The sequence below is a fragment of the Gymnoscopelus braueri genome (genome assembly GCF_963280865.1).
Source record: "Gymnoscopelus braueri genome assembly, chromosome: 17".
Classification (NCBI taxonomy): domain Eukaryota; kingdom Metazoa; phylum Chordata; class Actinopteri; order Myctophiformes; family Myctophidae; genus Gymnoscopelus; species Gymnoscopelus braueri.
This window is the reverse complement of record NC_137617.1, coordinates 26,263,241-26,283,251: the sequence shown is the minus strand read 5'-3', so window position 1 is coordinate 26,283,251 and position 20,011 is coordinate 26,263,241. Positions and strand designations below refer to the sequence as shown.

Sequence of the window (20,011 nt, the reverse complement as noted above, 5' to 3'; positions counted from 1 at the left end):
CAAATAAAGTCTGTCCAACACCTCTCTGATACCAGTTGATATCATAGTAAAACTGTTTCAGCTGAACAAAAATCTGTCAATAAACTAAGACTATTTGCTTAGCAACTGAATCTTGGAACGTCATCTCTCACGTAATAGTATAGTGAATTGAAAAGACAAACATGAAACCTTCATCAGAAAGAGAATGGGAATACTGCTAGGTTCCTCAGTTATGTATTTGTGGCTTTCCAAAGAGTGCTTTTAATGATACTGTGTACTCCAATGTAACCAACACTGAAGCTCTGTCCTGTCCAGTCAATCAACGTTCAATCCAGCTACAGTATGTTTGGCCTCTTACATGAAATGCTACCTCCATTTATCTGTGGTCTCACCCTATACATCTTTCTCAGAAGCGGGTGCTCCCTCACTGGGAACCTATCAGTACTGCACTATAATGGTCAAGGCCAGATCTGGGTCTGTCAAAAACAAAACAACCATAAAACAACTCATACTTGGGTATTAGCTTACTTACATTAGGGCTGGGTGATATAGACTAAATCAAATATTACAATATTTATGACAAAGTACATCGATATTGATATTCTGACAATGACTATTGGTTTCACGAAATATTTATACAATGAGATTTTTGATAAGTAATCATCAGTAATTCTCATATAATAACTAAGTGAACAGCTAGAAGAGCTGTGTAAATTCAGGAAATTACATACTGTAAAGCAGCCTCTAATATCCAAAAAAGACAACATTTATGCCATATCATAATATTAATCCCAGACAATATCTCGTCTCATATCACAATATTGATATCATGTTGAAATATTGCCCAGACTTAGCTTACTATCAAATGTACCATACTGATGTTTTTGCACATAGTGATATAACTGCTAAATAACCTATGATGGGGTTCACTGGTTTATTGCAAACAAGTATTTGTGGTTAGGTGGGCACTGGGCTGTGTCACATCTAAATGATGCATGAAGGCAACCAGGTAGCCAGACACAATGAGCACCGAGGAGGCTACTGCAGCGCCGACCAAAACTTCCCCGGAGGAAGGAGAAGACATATCATGGTGGTACCGATGTCTCTGCAAAATCGCTGGGGTCATTGGAGGAATATGTAAGTCGCTGATAAAGTTATTTGTTGTATGGCGTAATGTCAGATCTGCTTACCACACCTTTCTGGCCACGCCTGCGTGATTATGGGAAGCGTAATGGTCAGCTCTGTGGACCTAAACCCGAGTGGAAATGCCACTTAAATGTTACATTTAGCATGCTATTTGGCTGTTGTTTTAAGTTAATGTAGCAGATATGACTGACACTACCTTCCTTGCAGGTTGCATTCAAAGTTGGCCATGATTCTGTGGCACGCTGTTCTTTCCATAAGCCACCTAGTGGGCCTTTGCACTGCAATGAAAGGAGAAGTGAAAGCAGTGGAAAGTGATGTATCTAAAACAAATATATATTGAAGTGTGCTTATATACAACACCATAAGTTCTGACATACAGCATGTCATTTAACTCCACTGCTGGGCCAAACCAGCAGTGGAGTTTTCCATATCACTTTCCATCTAGACAGTAGATCTGTGTAAGCTAAGCTCACACAGTTTAGTGTCTAGTTTAGTCTTAATTTTATGTAAACACGTCTGTTCCAGGGAACAGATTTACTGACTCGGACTTTACTGATATTCAGGGGTGATATTTTTGCAGTTCACTCCTCCCTTCCCCCACCCGTCCTTCTCTCTCTGTCACATTAGGTAGCCTACTATGTCACCAGAGTAAGTGGGTCTGTATCACATTCAGCCATTGGAACGTTGCATATTCAATGGGCTCTGTATTATTCAAGATGCTCGTGTGTTGGGACAGCAGTCCAAATAGGCAACTGGCACAATACCGTACTCTCTTCTGTTTGGGGTTCCAGCTGATGACCCATTTGACCACGCTGGGCTGTCCCAATTCATTTCAGGGCGAAAATTCCCAAAAAGCGAAAACAATGTGGAATCGTCTTGTCTGTCACGACATCCTTTTCATTCAATCATAAATTACACTTCACATGTGCAACCTTCCCCACAGGCAAGTCATTGTGTAATTTCCCTACACTGTAGTAATTATTCTTCTCATTATTAACACTGTTTCTTTCCTGTCTCATAGCCTGTGGCACCCTAGGGATATGGAACTGTGTTACTGTGCATCCATTAAGCATTATTGCTGGAATCTGGATGATGTAAGTCTCCTTAACATAGACCCACTAGTACATAAACCTGGATTCATACATGTTTATTCTGACGCTAGTAAGCAACAACTGTATATGGACCAATACTTGTTTTGATTATCACTTTCAAAGCCTGTGTTCATTTGTTATTAATGTACGGTATGCAAATTGTATGCACAAGGTAATTCACTGCTGTTTTTCCTCACCTCCTGTATCTCAAGGTTGAATGCCTTTGTGCTGTTCCTTTGTGAAGTACCATTTTGCTGTCAGTTTGTAGAGTTTTCTAACGTAGTAGCAACACAGGCCAATAAACTCAAGTCCTGGCAGAAAGGAGTCTTCTACTGCGGGTAAGAAAAATAATGAGGCCTATTGTATTTGCCTTTAGTAGATCACAGTGGCATTATAAAACAGAATTATGGAGTGTGAAGTCAAAGTTATACTTTAAAGAAAAGCAAATCAGCTGATCAAGTGGACTTCTCAAAACTGAGTTGCAACACCTCATTTTAGGTGTAGTTAATTGATCTGCAATGTACTTAAAATGTCTCACATAAACTGACGTAATGTTTCCATCAGCTGTTGATGTTTCCATTTGTTTCTAATTTACAGAATGGCTCTGATTCCCGTATTCATAAGTTTCTCCATTACCACCTTGTTTGGAAATGCTGTTGCATTTGCTACAGGTGTTCTGTATGGCCTCGGCTCTCTGGGCAAAAGGTAAGACCTGTTTAATGCTCAAGGAAAAAGCCATTGGCAAAATGGCTTGAGGAATCAATAGAGAAATGATTACAGTGGCGTTTTGACAGAATTTTGGGAATAATGTGCATCTCTAGCCCACCTAACAAACCGTGTTATTCGTCCATTTCATGGTTTGTGTAAACCCCTCTGGTCATATAGTATGTTCCATCTTTGCACTACCTTCTTGTCTTCATATTTTTCTTTTTCTTTTGTCCCTCCGTCCCTCCCTCACAGGGGAGATCAACAGGCCTACGCCACACTCCAGAAACAGGAAGAAGAACAGAAGATGGCAGCAGGGACAACAGAGGGGGCTCCTTAGTTAATTGTCTGGTATTCCTATCCTACGTCTTAATCATACAGAATTTGATGTTTTTAGAGTTTGACTTACTTATTGAAACCATTGCTTTCTTGTAGACCTAGCAAAGCATTATCTAGATATTAGATGTAAAGAGCCACCGTATCATATCATATGGTGATGTGTAATGTGTTAACTGGAAACAAAATAATGATCAAAATCAATAATCAATCAAAATAAAGTCAATCAAATAAATAAAATAATTGTGTGTCTATAAACGCTCTATATAAAAATTCACCAAAGTTTTGTTTAGGATTATAAAATTGACTGCTGGTGCTGGGTAGACAAGACACATTAGGCAATTTCGAGATGTTTGGTTTCATATAACTTTTGATGAGCATTTATCCATGTATGCATACGTTAATAAAATAATTGAAAAACAAACTGATGGGACATGTGAATGTTTGAATTTAATAATTTATCATGGATGGCAGTCAAGTTCCTCTTTCTTATGTCTGCTGATATAAATTGCTGTGATGAGATTTTCAGAACATGTGGCAGTTTCATCCCACCTATGAGCTAATCTGAACAGAAATAAATAATATATGAAACACGATCTACCCTCAAGAAATGCGCCTATTTCATGTCGCTAAAGTTCACAATATAAATAATTGTATATCGCTTGTTAGCTTTCAGGAGGTTTTACCATTGGGGAATATATCCAATAGTCACATAAACTAAAACTATAATGACCATTTGTTAAAGCTTAACAGAAACATCACAGGTCATCTGAAGCAGTGGAATTGAATCTTCGTTCAATCTATCCTTTGCTGTAATAAATAATGCATATAATCAGAGTAGTGATGTGAATCCTGTGTGGATTTGGTTTGCTTTTTGTCTTTGATAAGTAATCTGGCCGATCAAGAACCCATGTTTCTAGCATTGCTTTCATGATGACTCCTTATGCAAAATTGTTTCCATTTCCATACCTTGAAAAATAATAAAACATTCTACCTTTTTCAACAATGTCCTGTATTTGTTTTCTCTTCAATTTTTATTCATGGTAGTTTCCAGAAGTCAGCACCTTCTCCAAACCAAGATAATTGAATTAACAGATACAATACCATGGTGTGGGAGACAATTCTTCAATAATACAACATATAAAATATACCTGAAACAGCGCAAAAATAAATTGTCATGGGCCAATGAATCTTAGGATTGCTGGTCCATGTGTACAATAATAATATTTGGCCTATAGCATACAAATTTAAAACAGATCTTAGCCTGTGTATCCTGCACATTTTTAGTAAATAACTTTCCTAGAAGACCATTAGCAAAAATAATTTACAGTTAGTTATTTTCTTTTAATTCTATTAAGCCCGAGAATGACCCAGGCAGGCATTTCCAAACTACAGACCAAAAAAAAACACATTTTAAACCCATCGGTACCTGGCCTGAAGGGCTTAAGCTAGCAAAACCAGATATCGTTTACAGATAGATTTTGAACACTTTGCATAACAGTATATCAGATTATTTGTTGTCTTAGTGAGTGTAACGCACTTTATGGCCTTTTAAAACAAAGTTTATTATTATTACATCCTCACCAAGGACAACTGTATATTCTGAGAGTGTGCATATGATGGCTTTGCCTTACTGCAAACAAACTCATCACCTTGGTCCTTGTCCAGTAGTGACATCTCTCACCTTGCAGACTGGTTCCCTTTTAAAAAGGACCATACCAGTGTTACTACATATGGCACTGTCAATTGTCAACATCGGCCACATAGTTTACATCAATCCTGACCATTTTCCCCTAAATTGCTATATTTTTTAGATATCGTGTTTATATATATGCGTTTGTCCATATTCAATAAATGTTACAAGAATGTATCTGAACATTTTTGTCAGTGTTAGCTAAATCTCACTATTGTTTCAAGCTAAAATGTCAGTTTGAAACGCAGCGAATGTATAAGCTATTTTTACAGCCATGTTGACATCAATGCACACATTTGAATGACTAATTGCCATTTTTAGATCAAATATACGGTTTAGTGATTTTCAAAAGGGTGGATTACCAATACCTAGCAACTTTAAAGACGACTCACAGACTGTTTTTCAACACCGTTTCAACATCAAGGGCAGTGAATGACATTTAGTCAGGGGATATTAGCAGAACATTTTCCAATCTTGGAATAAATTCCTTACCAAAAAATATCTTCACCAATGTGTTTGTAAAAGTGTCTAGTAACACATCTCACAAAGACTGAAATGCAGTTTCCCTAGGGGAATTTTTGACAGCTGCTGAAAGTTGGGGTACCCACCATAACCTTATGCGGGGGGGAAAAATCTAAATTTAATTCTGTTTTAAGTAGCATGTGAGGGGTCAAACTAGGGTGTTTTTATGATTCTGAATCCATTGCAAGCCTTTGTTTTGCACCAAAACCACTCCTTGGGCTAAAAACGGCCCAATCTCAATGGGCTTTTTACACAAAAAGTATACCTGGAAAAGGATGGCTATGGCCGTTTTTAGCCCAAGGAGTGGTTTTGGTGCAAAACAAATGCTTGCAATGGATTCAGAATCATAAAAACAACCTAGTTTGACCCCTTACATGCTACTTAAAACAGAATTTAATTTAGATTTTTTTCACCGCATAAGGTTATGGTGGGTACCCCAACTTTCAGCAGCTGTCGCAAATTCTCCTAGGGAAACTGCATTTCAGTCTTTGTGAGATGTGTTACTAGACACCTTTACAAACACATTGGTGAAGATTTTTTTTTGCTAAGGAATTTATTACAAGATTTGTTTAATATCCCCTGACTAATTGTAAAATGTAGGCTGAGATCTACTTGTATACACTGCTGGGTAGAAGTCCAAATTAGACTGGTATGGTCCTTCCAGGACCAGGTGAGATGGTTAAACTTGTTCACCAGGGACTGGGGCTTCCTTTTGTCGTTCTTTGTACGATTCTCTTTTCCTATATTTATCCCTTATGTCTGCTTCCCACGTTTTCTTCACCATTGTGTACAGCCTCATGGTGGCCTGGGCATCTTGGACCTAGAAAACAATGGAATAGAGTATGTAAGAAGTAAGTTCACATACAAGAAATTTGACTTGGTGGATTGCTCCCAGAACCAATAGAAGAAAAATAACAGGAAAAATAAGTATAAATATGGTCTAAAATGTAAGAAAAATAATAATAATAATCAAATTCATTGACATCACAGTACTGGTGTGTGTCTGTCTAAGAAATACACACATATGGACATATCAGATGTCACTATAGACATGCCTGACATCAAACGTGACGCGTTGTCCGTGCAACAAACCTGGCAATGCTGGGCAAGCTGATAAATATCAATTTAAAAATAGGAATAAAGGAGTATATGGTACTAGTTATGAATATGCTGTAAGTAAGTGTATTACGTTCTAATTCATGCAGTGATGTTCATTGTAACTGGAGCACAGAAAGGCAATGGTTAGTGTTACAATAACAAGCCTCAAAGATCATTTCACATTTTTCTGTTCTAATGAGAAATTAATGCTAAAACAAATAATGAATAATAATGTAATATGCTGATTTCATCATAGGCTGTATGGATGGCCAATATCACAATGAATTTGGTAAAGTATAGGAATCTCATAGAGGTCTGTTCTTGAGGTTAACTTACGGATGAATGTTCCCCCTTTTGGACTTCCACATTGAGTATTTTTCTGCTGAGGAGTTTCAGCGAAGGTCGACTACTCTAAAAGAGAGAAAAACAAAACATCCTATTACTCAGAACAAATCATCTCAGGAGCAGAACACAAAATCCTCTGCAGCAAGTAATGTAATATTTCAGTACCTTCACTTGCTTCTTAAAAGGTTTATATTTCTGGGTGTCTCTGGTTTTCTTTTTGGGGTGATCCAAGAGTAAAATCTGAAAGAGAATTTCAGAGTTGGTTCATGACTGCTGAAAATAACCAATGAAACTGGTCCAGTCACAGCCATTAGACAGCAGGCTAACCTTTATGTCATTGTGTACGGCATGGCCCACCAGAACTCTACCCTTCAGGATATCAGCAACCTCCTTCTGGACAGTAAGCACATCCTCCCCTGCAGCACAGAATGACATGGAAGACACATGTATGATAACTCAGAATATAGCGTTAAGAAAGATATGAAGCACTATTGACCTAAAAAATTAAACATGACGACATGGTGACAAAAAGGTCTTAGCATGTGTGTTTGTGAATTTCAGAAGCGCAAATATGAACGTCGTCAAATTACCATTTACGATGTCATCTGGTCGGATGCCACTGAACTCTGTCCTGTAGTCTGTGACTTCCTCTGTGGGCTTGACGTATTTGTCGTAGATGCACTTCCCGAACTGGTTGACGAGGGACACGCGTGCCACTATGCTGTGCTCTCCATCAGGGCCCACTCCCACCATCTCACAGTCCATGGCCACTGCTCTGGTGATGCTGAGGGTTGCCATAGTAGATAGGAGAAATTGAAAAGTGCCTTCATCACTACTGTTTCGTTATCCCATACCGTGCATGTGTGAGGAGCTTAGATAGTCAAAATCTGAATCAACACAATAAATAACCTCTAGCTCTGGTCCATAGCGTTAGAAGTTCTTAACGCTATGGGACTTTCAAATCCTTTCCCCTTTTTTCTATTGACCAGCTTTTTCCTTCAGGTGAAATATTGTCTTTAGTCCAAAAGGTGTATTTTAGACGTGAGGTGGGGGGCTCAGAGTCTTCCCACTAAGTAGAGTAGGCTTTCAACTTTCAACTTTCAATAAAAATCTTTGTTTTGGTGAGTAGCGAAAGGGTATTTTTTATTTTCACTACAGACGAGAGGCCTTGAAAGTCCCATAGCGTTAAGGAGAACTCCTTCTAACACTATGGACCAGAGCTAATGTGCTGTAACTCACCCCTCGAACGCTCTCTCTTTGACGAGGGCACTTTCAGTGTCCTCGGAGGGCTTCCTCTGAATGCCTTTCTTCTTCCTCATAATGTCTCCCGCCTCTGCTCCCAACGCCTCCTCAACGTCATCAGGGTCAACATCGTCAAACCAAAGGTCCACTCTACAACGGCACAGCGGGAAAAAAGTGTCAGCGACAGAAGCTGCCGGAAATGTTTCGTAGCTTCACTTTGCTCAACAGTTAAAGCCTCACTTATGTTTTGTCGCAATATAATGTTGCTCGTCAAAAAGAAATGCTTTCCAAGCCAGCATGAAGTGGAATGATTTGTAGCAATTAACCCTTACACTTTTAACTCAACCCTATGCTCAGCTTGTAGATATACTATTTTCACTGAATGTTAATTTATTTTTGCTGAATGTTTGCATATTTTGACATGCCCATTCAGGGGATGTTAGGGTTCATGTGGTTAATGTAGCCCTCGAATATCTGTGGTATTACATACATTTCATGTATTCCTAATACACAGCCATAGATCTAGAGCCCTAGGCTGCCGAGATCAGTCTGCTAACCATAGGACCGATCTATGGCTGTGTATTTGGAATGCATGAAATGTATGTAATATCACAGACATTCTAGGGCTAGTGGTTAATGCAGCTTTATAGCAAAAGAGACAAATGTATATTTAAAGCTGTGTACTTACTCTGTGGGCTTCTTCTCTTCCAGTGCAACTTTCTTTTTCTTGGTCGTGTGATCCGAAAATGTTTTCCCACCCTCCTGTTTCCTTTTGATGGCTTTAGATTGTGGTGGATTTGAGGCAGCTGAACCATTGACATTCACTTGGGAAGCCTCTGGGACAAGTTTGTTAGGAACAGATGTATTTTTCCCAGTTTTTATTGGCTTTGATTGTGTGTGAGTGGTGTGGTTCTTAGAGGCATCTTTTGTGGGTTTTGTCAGTGGCCCCGCTGTTTTTAAAGCAGGACTCTGCTTCACAGGCTCCTTCTTCTCTGGTGGATTGTCCTTAAGGTGCTGTAGAAAATAGTAAATAACGTGATTCAGAACTGCAGTAAATGATTAATCTAATACTGTTATGAATGTGGTGGTGAAATAACCAAAGATTAAAACACACTAAGACCTTACACAAAGTTAACCCATTCAATACGGGAAAGCATTCAAGCAGTCATTTTAGATTTCTTTGGCTATTCAAAAACAGCAGATATACAAGCTCATAGCGCGGCATATAGCTTGTAGATGTGTTATTTTTAAAAGATCTTGAACATTTGTGCAAATCTTTTTTTAACTCAAATCTTTGCTTCTGGAGGGGTCCCTGGAACATCATATTTTGATGGGGGTCCGCAGCCAAATACATATCATTTTGGGGGTCCTTGACGTGAAAAACTTTGAGAACCACTGATATTATAGCAACTTAAGTTTTTCAGAAAACTGTTAAGATTCAGAAGACATTTTGTAGAATCTGCCACAGGTCTTAATGGGTTAATAATAGACACTAGCTGTCCAAACTCTTACCTCTAATAGTTGTTTCCAGTTGGCAGAGAACTCCTGAGCATCTTTGGGAGGCATGTTGGGCTTCCCTGGGTCCTTGGGGGGCTTTTTCTGTTTATCTTGCTTCTTCCAGTATCGCTTTCTCTCCTTAACTTTGCATTTATTTCCCGTTGTTGTCGATTGCCCTGCTTTAGCTGTGGCAGCAGAGGCCGCTTTGTGTGGCTTTACATTTGACATGGTTGTGTCTCTTGTTGGTTCTAAAGGTTTGTTTCTTGATCTATTAAGGTAGAGCAACGTTGCACAGCACACCACTTGCTAACTACTAGCTTACCTACACGTTTCAAGCCACAAAAATGCTGTAGTCAATTCTGTCACACTTTATTCTCTCCCGACTCTAGAATATACTTAATACCGATAATAATAGCTGAGTTATTTGTTCCAACATGTTGTTGTAGTTACTGTAGTAGTCTACTTACTTACTTACTTGCTCCTGAAACAAGCATGCCATGCTGTACTGTGTACTTCCGTGGTGTGCAACATCAACACGTGTCCGGCGGAAATTATCCAGCGTTGCCAGATTTCGCGAGAGAAACAAGCAACCAGGTCTATGAAAACACGCCCAAAAGAAGCAAACCCTTCTTCTTCTTCTTTTTTTTAAATAATCTTTTTATTGTTTTTCAGAGTCATCGGTGTCAATCAGCATTTTACACAGATGTGGTCGCGGCTTTCCATGTTAGATATAATAATAATAGTAATAACTCATAATCATATTCATAATCAGAAATGTCAGGGGGGGGGGGAAAAGAAAAAAAAGCGAGCCCTTCTACATTGGCTATTTTAAAATACTACTTATGTGTTACAACTATATATATATATATATATATATATATATATATATATATATATATATATATATGTATATATGTGTGTGTGTGTGTGTGTGTGTGTGTGTGTGTGTGTGTGTGTGTGTGTGTGTGTGTGTGTGTGTGTGTGTGTGTGTACTTTCTATTGTGTGGAATATCATATGTGGTATTAAAGAATCAATAAATGACACAGTAGGCTTCAAGCCTATCATTTGCCACTGAAGGAATATCTTTCACTTTCAGCACGAAGAAGGAAGTGATTATTTTTTCCTACACTCTTGCACAGAACAGGTTTGACAGAGTCTAGACTTTAAACGCACTTTGTCCATAGACTTTTCTCTAACCAGCGAGCGTAGATATAATAGATAGTGTTAAAGTCTTCGTCTTAACGTCCTTTGGTGAAGTAGGATAATTGAAGACAGGTTGTCAAGGTAAGTGATCATATTCAGATTTGGCACAAACAAGGAGTTGAATTCGTTCTCCTGCTATGCCACAAAAATGTGGAATACCCTACAAAAGTAAAAGTCGTGAAGGAGTGTAAACCCTACTCTCCTTCAAAACCGCCCTAAACAGGTGGCTGCAATTCGAAACTGGCCCCTGTAAAAGTCAAAGCCCCCATCCCCCAAACTGTTTACTGTACATATTTTTATTTTTTTTATTTTTCAACTGTTTTGATTATGTTTTGCAGAGTAGTGTATATCTGTCTGTCATTAAATGTCTCTATGAATTGAGTACAAAGGACCCCAATGGAAACAAGCCATAGGCTTTCTTGGGTTTAAAATCCTCTTAGCTGACCTTGTATTGAACTGTACTTTCATGTGCTTTTTTTCTGCAATCTTTATTTTTAACAACAAAAATCTTGTATGGCATAACATATTTTCATATGGGGATCCTCTGACAAATACATATTAAAGTCGCTTATAATAAGCGGACATGGCAACACTGGCGGAATCTCTCGCAGTAACAACATGTTATAACAAATAGTATTATTTATTCTCACATAGACAGCAAGTCAAATACAACAATTATCCATGTTTAAAATAATTGAATTGCTTCGTTTATATACATCCTATACATACATAGTAGACATAATCGGCAACTATATGTATTAGCATAATAATGGAACTGCCATTGTGACTAACGTACGTTGCATTACGAGCATAATATTGCATTGGACCAGTGGGCAGCGTTGCCAGGTTTTGTGAGAGAAATAAGCAACCAGGGCTAGGAAAACCTAAAAGAAGCCTAAAAGAAGCACTTTAAACCTTTTAAAAAACACTTTAAACTATTTGAAAATAGCCGATCTACAAGCTCACAGTGCGTCGTGATGTGACGAGTTGTGAGCTTGTAGATCTGCTATTCTCAAAAACTCTTGCAATAAAATGTGGAATATTTGGAATATGTTTTTAAACATTCTAACAACACAAATGCTCCCTCTGGCGCAAAACATTTTCATGAAACATATTTGAGAACCACTGGTTTAAATAATAATTAAAACATTTGGAAGCAAGCCTAAATAGCAAGTACACTTTAGAAACAATATAAGCCCCCCGCAAAAAAAACACAGAAAAATAAGCCCAAAGTCGCTTATCATAAGGCGACATGGCAACATGCATATGGGAGGTTCCTTTGTTGAGCGTTTCTCAGTCATGTAAACAGTTTAGTAAAGCTAGCTATCTGCTAAAAAGCGTTGTGTTGTGGGTGAGTAGCTGTTTTGATTGGCAAGGGCCAAAGAGATCTGTTTATTTGGTTTGTTGGTTTGTTTGTCCCTGGCGTCTGGCATTTTGTTTTGAAATGCACATTGTGGCCATGGGAAGCTATTTGTTTCAAAAAGCTTTTAGAAACAAATTATCAAATTGGAAATTCTCCAGTAAAGTAAAAAAAAAAAAAAAAAAAATGTACTTAGGTAGGCTACAGTACTTGAGTACATGTACTTACATACTTTACACCACTGATACACTCAATGTGACATAGCTCTGTTTACACATAGCCCTAGAATGTCTGTGAGCTTACATACATTTCATGTATTCCAAATACACAGTCATAGATCACCCTCCCCGACGCGCTGTGTAGTCACGATCTGCGCGGCCGTAAAAGTGCTCTAAACTCTGTCTGTACTCACCCAATAATTAATTCCTAAGACTTGGAGTCAGATATTGTCCTCTAGTTTCATATCCATTTGAAAGTTCTGCCAGAAAACGTGTGTTTAGTCAAATATCTCCACTTTTCCACGAGCTGCACACGGACGTCTTTCTGTACGGGCGAGGGGCCCGGAATGAGTGCAGGACTGAATATATCTAAACTTCCTTTGGGGAAGCACAAATGTTTGGGACACACAATTGGCAGGTGATGTGACTCATTACCCCGCACCAATCACAAGCACCTGTCAATTGTGTGCCCCATTCGTTTGTGCTTCCCTGTGTCAATTTGTTATGACGTTTGTGATGACAAGAGGATGTTTGGCTAAATTCGGTCCTTCACTCAAGTCGTGCCCCCTAGCCCGTACAGAAAGTCGTCCGTGTGCAGCTCCTGGAAAAGTGGAGATATTTGACTAAACACACGTTTTCTGGCAGAACTTTCAAATGGATATGAAACTAGAGGACAATATCTGACTCCAAGTCTTAGGAATTAATTATTGGGTGAGTACAGACGGAGTTTAGAGCACTTTTACGGCCGCGCAGATCGTGACTACACAGCGCGTCGGCGAGGGTGATCTATGACTGTGCATTTGGAATACATGAAATGTATGTAAGATCACAGACATTCTAGGGCTATGTTTACACAATGCTGTACCCCCTCCAACTTTCCCCTTGTTCAAATGTTTTTATTAGATTTTGACCTTTGAATTTAATTGAATTGGGTGGTATGGCCGACTTTGTAGTATTACAAATATGTCACATATTCACTCTTTATTGTTGTTTCAGATGATGGTGGAGAATTCTCCCTCACCCCTACCCGAGAGGGCCATCTATGGCTTTGTTCTGTATCTTGGTTCCCAGTTTGGTTTCTGTAAGTCAGTCATCATGTGTTACATTGCTATAAAAGGGAAATATATTGTAGCTCTCAGTGTTCTTGTGGACTGTCATTATTTACAATAGATCGGCCACATCTATGTTCAGTTCCTGTCAATACATATAATAAACTTGTCACTCTTTCTCTGCAGTTGTGTTTTGTCTATGGGCATACATTCCAGACGAGTGGCTTCATTCAGTAGGGCTTACATACTGGCCTCAAAAGTAAGTATGGAAAATATGTTAATTAGCTTTAAAACTTTTTTTTTATTATTATATGGAAAGGTGCTGCAATGTGGTCATTAGGATTTATTTCTATGTTTATGATTTAGCTTTATTTTGTATTATTTAATATGAACCACATGGACATCTTAATCCATCTGTTCTATTTTCAGTAACTTAAGGTCTCTGCTCTTTTGATTGTGATACATCTTGATTTGCATGTTGTGTAGATACTGGGCCCTTGCTGTTCCAATCTACTTGCTGGTTGCATTAACCGTTGCTGTGGTGCTGTTGTTTGGGATCAACATGTGCAATACTGCTCCACTCGACTCAGTGGACAACCTCACAGGTTAGGATCTACTATCTATACTACTATCAGAATGAGGATTATTGTCACATCACAGGTTTGCAGGTGTAAAGAAGTGGGTGATTGTTTTTTGTACAGGCTCCATCATTTGTATTTTTCAGGAACTGGGAGGAAGAATAGAGATAGAAGGAAGAGCAAACAAGACAAGATAGAAACATTCAAATGTTCTTAGTAGAGTGAAGAGATACAGTATATATGTTACAGGGTGAATGGAGAACCAGGTAGATTGAAGAAGGCGCGTTCGTTTTTACCACCCACCCAGCAATTCTGTAGAAGCAACACTAGAGGGAGCCACAAGCCAGGCTTGTGCACAAACATATGGCTGCGACCACACACACACAGTCACACACACACACACACACACACACACACACACACACACAAGCGCACACACACGCGCTCATGCTTTTTTTGGTTTATTGAAAGCAGGACTGTTAAGATACTTTTATTGTGTTCTGGCTTTTGTTTTACTTTCTCCCTGACACACACACACACACACACACACACACACACACACACACACACACACACACACACACACACACACACACACACACACACACACACACACACACACACACACAGTGATCCATGAAAAGAACTATTCTGTCCCTATCGGTTTACAACTCAAACGGCGCTGAGTCGACAAGTGGAGCATCGGCCGGTCAGCGCGGGCACTCGCGCCTGGAGGCGCGAGGGCGCGCTTCCTCGGCCTCAAGCTCCACTTGTCGGCGCGCCTCCGTCGTGGACAAGCGTGTGCGTGTGCACGCGTGTTCAGCGTTCCCCTAGCGTAGCTTCCTGGTTGCTATGTGGGGGGGAACAACAAAAGACAGGTCCCCGTCGGCACATCAAAGCCCCGCCTCTCCGCGTTCTCCTTCTCCTCCTCGGAGGAGGAGGACGGTTTATTTCGCGAGGAGGAGCTCCTCCTCGCGAAATAAACCGTCCTCCTTCTCAGAAGGAGGACGGTTTATTTCGCGAGGAGGAGCTCCTCCTCGCCTCACGTAATAAACCCCCGCCTCGCAGTGCCGCGTCCTCCTTCTCCTCCTCCTCCTCGCGAGCCTCGCTAATAAACCCTATCTCGAAAAGCCCCGCCTCGCCCCGAAGCCCCGTGCCTAAAAACGAGCGCTCTGTCTTCAATCTACCTGGTTCTCCATTCACCCTGTGACATATACATAATGGCATATGTGGGCAGGATTTTCTTGCACTTTTCTCATCTTTCCCATCCTAAACTCTTGCATTTATTTTGTATCTCTCTTGATCATCACAGATACCTATGCCAAAGCACAGAGGATGGATGACTGCCAGAAAGGGGGGATAGCCAGGCTAAAGGATGTTGACATCAGTGAAGTCAACAAAATGTTTTACTTGTCTCCAAAGTCATAACCACAATGTATTGGTCAGCCAAATATTGAGCTATCACAGATAGGTGTCGGGCGATAGGAATGCTGTTTTTCTTTTTACATAACATAATGCAGAAAAAGGTTTGTTGTGGTTTAGAAATGGTTCTATTTGTGTGTCTATTTTTTATTGTTATTTATAATCATTAAAGTCTCCATGAAGTTTACTGTTTCAGTGCACTGATGTCCTTTTGAGCAATAAAGTTTATTGTTCTTGTAAATTATTTTGCCTCCATTACATGGTATCTTGATGGTGCTTGATAACCACATTTGATGGATCACTGCAAAAAAAGAAACGTTTAATTTGTTTAATTGCTCATGGGATACATTGTTTCCAGCTGAAAGAGTTGAATGACAACATTTGTCTTATTAAAGAAATATTTATATTTCAGTAACAATTCAGACTTAACTGAACAAATTGTGTGTGTGTGTGTGTGTGTGTGTGTGTGTGTGTGTGTGTGTGTGTGTATATATATATATATATACATATACACATACACACACGACATCAATACACATTGGACTTGATTATATTTCACATGATATTTATTAGTCCCTTTTTTTAACATGTATCAGATACAAATGTATCAGACCAAAAATTGTCTAATTAATAAATTATAGGATTGACTTTTAACTCGGATTTTCTTCCATTCTAAAACATTGAAAAAGAAACATACTATCTAGTTATGTTGCACATTTAATCCTTGCATGTACCTATTGTAAAACTATTTCAAAGTTGTTAATTTAACAGAGGCATAAAATAAGTATCTGCCCGTCTTACGACGGTGTCACTTGCCCTGCCAACAAATAACGGATCTACAAGCTAACCACGCGTTGCGACGGATCAGTTCTTTGGTGGCAATCACTTCCGTCGAACACAAGTACTTCCCAGTGTTGCCATGTCCGCTTATTATAAGCGACTCTGGGCTTCTTTTTCTGTAAAGTAGTTTTCTTTGGGACTTGTTTCTAAACTGAAGTTGCTTATTTGGGCTCGTCGTTTAAACCAGTGGGTCTCAAACATTTTATGTCAAGGACCCCCAAATTAACATGCATTTGTCTGCGGACCCCCATCTGAAAATATGGGAAATATGCCAGGGACCAATACATGTGTTAAAATGTTTCAAAAATATTCCACACCTTTTCACATTTTCTTCAAGATTATGTTGAAGCTAGCACTACTAGCTCAGACAATTTATTTTCAAATAGCCGATGCATGTTACAATACAATGTGCTCATGTGGCCTAAGTTGCTTCTTTTGGGCTTGTTTTCCAATACCTGTTTGCTTGTTTATCTCCCAGAACCTGGCAACGCTCTGGCACTACTTCCTTGAGTTCCTTCGTCTTCCCTCCGGAGCCTGGACGATCAGCTGCAGCACAACAAAACAAAACAATGGCTTTTATAAACCCCACCGTTTGGCTGATGGTTCAGAATGAACTAATGGAGAGCAGCAGTGATGATGGTGGTGGCGGTGACTCCTCGTCGTCGCCGGAGGTCAGCTTCGATGACTTCGACGACGAGGCTCTGTTCCAGACGTTCCACCTCAACAGAGCCTGCATCACGTTCATCTCGGACAACATCGGTCGCCGCATGCAGCGGGCGATCCAAGCGACCAAGCCCGCCGGCGTGTCCGTGGACGGCATGATCATGATCACGCTCAACTACTACGCCCACGGCGTTTTGTCGCTCGCCATTCAAGAAAAGACCGGCATGAAACAGGTCGATTGCGCCGATGTCATCCGCATCGTGTCTAAAGTCATCTCTGGTAGGGTAGGGCTGTCACGAAGTTGACGATTAATTGTCACACAAATAATAGCGATTATTGCGATTGAATTGTGTTTTTTTTGGCATTGAACATTGGAACGTATGAATACAAACTTTAATTTCTGTTTGACCTTTTAGGCTTCATAATCAAATATGTCACAGGGCAGAGATGACAAATAACTTACATATACAAAGAAATTACTGATACATTTAATGTTATACTTTCAAAAAAATGTTAAATATAATTAACATTGACATTTTTCAACATGGACACGATTATGACGATCATGCAAAGATAATTGCGATTATCGCAAATACTTGCTATCATGTAGTAATTGTGACGGGCCTAATTTTTCAGGCATGGCCGATCACTTCATCTCGTTCCCGTTCAGCAGCGACGACCGAGCCGACGTCGCGTCCGAGATGGAGAGGTTCTGCGGGATACCCAGGGTGCTGGGCGTCCTGGAGTGCGCGCAGTTCAAGGTCAAGACCCGCGTATCGGACACGGCGGCGTTGCAGGTATGCCACCAAAATGTGGAATGCATTCAATGCCCTAGTACCAACAGTCATTAAAAAGTGTGAATCCTTACTCTCCTTCAAAACCGTTCTAAAAGAGCACTTACAGGTGGCTGCAATTCGAAAGTTGGCCCCTGTAAAAGGTCCGAGCCTATCACCTGAAATCCCCCCGAACTGTTTACTGTACATATTTTTCTTTTTGATCATTACTCGTTTACATGATGTTTTTTGCATAGTAGGCCTATTGTATATTTGTCTGTCACTAAATGTTTTGATGAATTGAATACACAGGACCCCAATGGAAAGAAGCCATTGTGCTTTTTTGGGTTTAATCCTTTTAGCATCCTTTTGTATTGAACTGCACTTTCTGTGCTTTTTTTGCAAACTGCTAATAAAGTATTCAATCAATCCATGCAGGTTTTTCTGAACAACTGGGGTCACTCGACGGTGGCGATCCAGATGATATGCGACTGCGACGGGAACCTGTTGAGTGTGGAGGAGAACTGCCGTGCGGGGAGCACCCCGCCACAGGACATCTGGGACTCATCTCTCAGGAAGATGGAACTGGAGGGAGACGTGCATGGAGATTACCGGGTTATTGGTAAATGAACACGCATTTTCTTCAATATTATTATTTTAAATAGCAGATCTACAGGCTCACAACGCGTCGCATCGGCTATTTTCGATGCATATAGTTTTAAAGTGCTCACGTGCTCAAATGCTTTCCCCATATTCATCACCAAACCCATCCAACTGCATTGTAGTGCACAGTGTTGCCATATTTTGTGAGAGAAATAAGCAACAGGGTCTTTGAAAACAAGCCCAAATGAAGCAACGACTAGGCACTTTAAACCTGTATACTGTATACATAGGCTATTTGAAAACACGTCGCATCGACGTGTTGTGAGCTTGTAGATCGGCTATTTTCAAAAAGTCTTGGAGGAAAACAAAGTGGAATATTTGGAAGATTCTTTGAAACATTCTAACAATATAAATCTGGTACGGGGCTCCCCTGGGGACAAAATTGATTTAAAATGTGGGAACAAGCCCAAATAAGCAACTTCACTTTAGAAACAAGCCCAACAAACTGCATTGTAGTACACTGCAGGGACGAGGAGTGACAACTGTTTGTTCAGCTAATGCATTGACCCACGTACCCAACCCAAAGTTTAACAGTTTTGATGTCTTATTCTACAAAATTGTCTAATTTAAACACAAAAGAATGAGTAGGTGTGTCGCCAAACGTTGGAATGTTTCTGCTATCACTTTGTCACTCCTCACTGTCTAATAGCCTGGTCAAAGCCACCCAAACATTTTACTTTGCTCATTGGACAGAACTGAGCTAGCATGATTTAGGATGGAGGATGTCTGGTCGCATAACGCAGAAATTCAAAAGAAAAAAATAGTTAAATTTGTCATACAATGTATTGCACACCAAATAACAACTAGATGCATTCGTTTGTATTGTTTTATTATGTCAAGTCACAAGTGCAAACAATATTTCACATTATCCATGGCACTGAAACGGTTTTGATTCAATAACCCTGCCTTCCTCCACTGAGTATTAACTCCTCTTCCTCTTTATCTTTTAAAGCTGGGAAGGACTATACCTTGAGCAAACAAGTCCTGCCTCCTGTTATACAACCCTCAAATGAAAAGGACAAGTCCTTCAACGTTGCTCACGCCAAGCTTCACAGTGTCATGCAGAAGACTCTGTATTCCATGAAGAGGCGTTTCGGGTGCCTTTTGAAACTGGGCTTTGCCAAAGAAAGTGCTTTGGACAAAAAGGTTTTAATCATCAAGGCATGTTGTGTCTTGCACAACATTGCTAAAAAGTTCTCTGTTCCCGCCCCGCCTTCGGACCGACGAAACTGAGGTTGTGTCTCAAAAAGATCACTATTGTATCAGTACATTGAATTGGATTTCGGGCAATGACTTTACTGAATGAACATTGAGAGTGGACTCTGATGATTCAGTGATGTGCAACATGATTCCAAGGCAGCACATGATGACAATGTGCACGAGAATGCTACGCACACCAAAGTCCTTGTAGTGGTGCCGGCCCACGGCAGAATAATCAAAATAGTAGTTTTCAATAGACAAGAAGGTGGCCGCACAAACTGGTAGCCAAAGTGCCAATACTTTATAATAATCTTGCAAAATGCTGGACAGATCAGCGCCAAACTTTGTATGAACACTGCCAGTAGGCCACAGAAGTATGGTTAACTG

The 20,011-nt window shown here is 39.9% G+C and overlaps 4 protein-coding genes across 4 annotated transcripts; 3 read left to right on the top strand and 1 right to left on the bottom strand.

Annotated features, from left to right (window-relative positions):
- Positions 1 to 1,001: 1,001 nt before the first annotated feature.
- LOC308105546 (calcium channel flower homolog) lies at positions 1,002 to 3,670 on the top strand (the record flags this gene model as incomplete). Its single annotated transcript, XM_080456351.1, has 5 exons — positions 1,002 to 1,116; positions 2,147 to 2,219; positions 2,429 to 2,554; positions 2,814 to 2,921; positions 3,177 to 3,670. 5 exons carry the CDS (start codon positions 1,002 to 1,004, stop codon positions 3,259 to 3,261), a joined length of 507 nt encoding a protein of 168 aa, XP_080312477.1. The 3' UTR covers positions 3,262 to 3,670.
- Positions 3,671 to 4,245: 575 nt separating this feature from the next.
- Positions 4,246 to 10,161, bottom strand: rexo4 (REX4 homolog, 3'-5' exonuclease). Its single transcript, XM_080456334.1, has 9 exons — positions 9,670 to 10,161; positions 8,846 to 9,171; positions 8,155 to 8,307; positions 7,506 to 7,699; positions 7,243 to 7,331; positions 7,081 to 7,155; positions 6,907 to 6,981; positions 6,063 to 6,292; positions 4,246 to 5,391 (listed from the first exon to the last, which is right to left on the bottom strand). Exons 1-8 carry the CDS (start codon positions 9,880 to 9,882, stop codon positions 6,152 to 6,154), a joined length of 1,266 nt encoding a protein of 421 aa, XP_080312460.1. The 5' UTR covers positions 9,883 to 10,161; the 3' UTR covers positions 4,246 to 5,391; positions 6,063 to 6,151.
- Positions 10,162 to 10,761: 600 nt separating this feature from the next.
- Positions 10,762 to 15,726, top strand: pigp (phosphatidylinositol glycan anchor biosynthesis, class P). The gene is made up of 5 exons (XM_080456352.1): positions 10,762 to 10,939; positions 13,433 to 13,517; positions 13,672 to 13,744; positions 13,972 to 14,090; positions 15,376 to 15,726. Exons 2-5 carry the CDS (start codon positions 13,433 to 13,435, stop codon positions 15,489 to 15,491), a joined length of 393 nt encoding a protein of 130 aa, XP_080312478.1. The 5' UTR covers positions 10,762 to 10,939; the 3' UTR covers positions 15,492 to 15,726.
- Positions 15,727 to 16,860: 1,134 nt separating this feature from the next.
- On the top strand, positions 16,861 to 19,927 carry LOC308105538 (putative nuclease HARBI1). Its single transcript, XM_080456338.1, has 4 exons — positions 16,861 to 17,267; positions 17,625 to 17,785; positions 18,200 to 18,383; positions 19,377 to 19,927. Exons 1-4 carry the CDS (start codon positions 16,895 to 16,897, stop codon positions 19,655 to 19,657), a joined length of 999 nt encoding a protein of 332 aa, XP_080312464.1. The 5' UTR covers positions 16,861 to 16,894; the 3' UTR covers positions 19,658 to 19,927.
- The last annotated feature ends 84 nt before the right edge of the window (positions 19,928 to 20,011 follow it).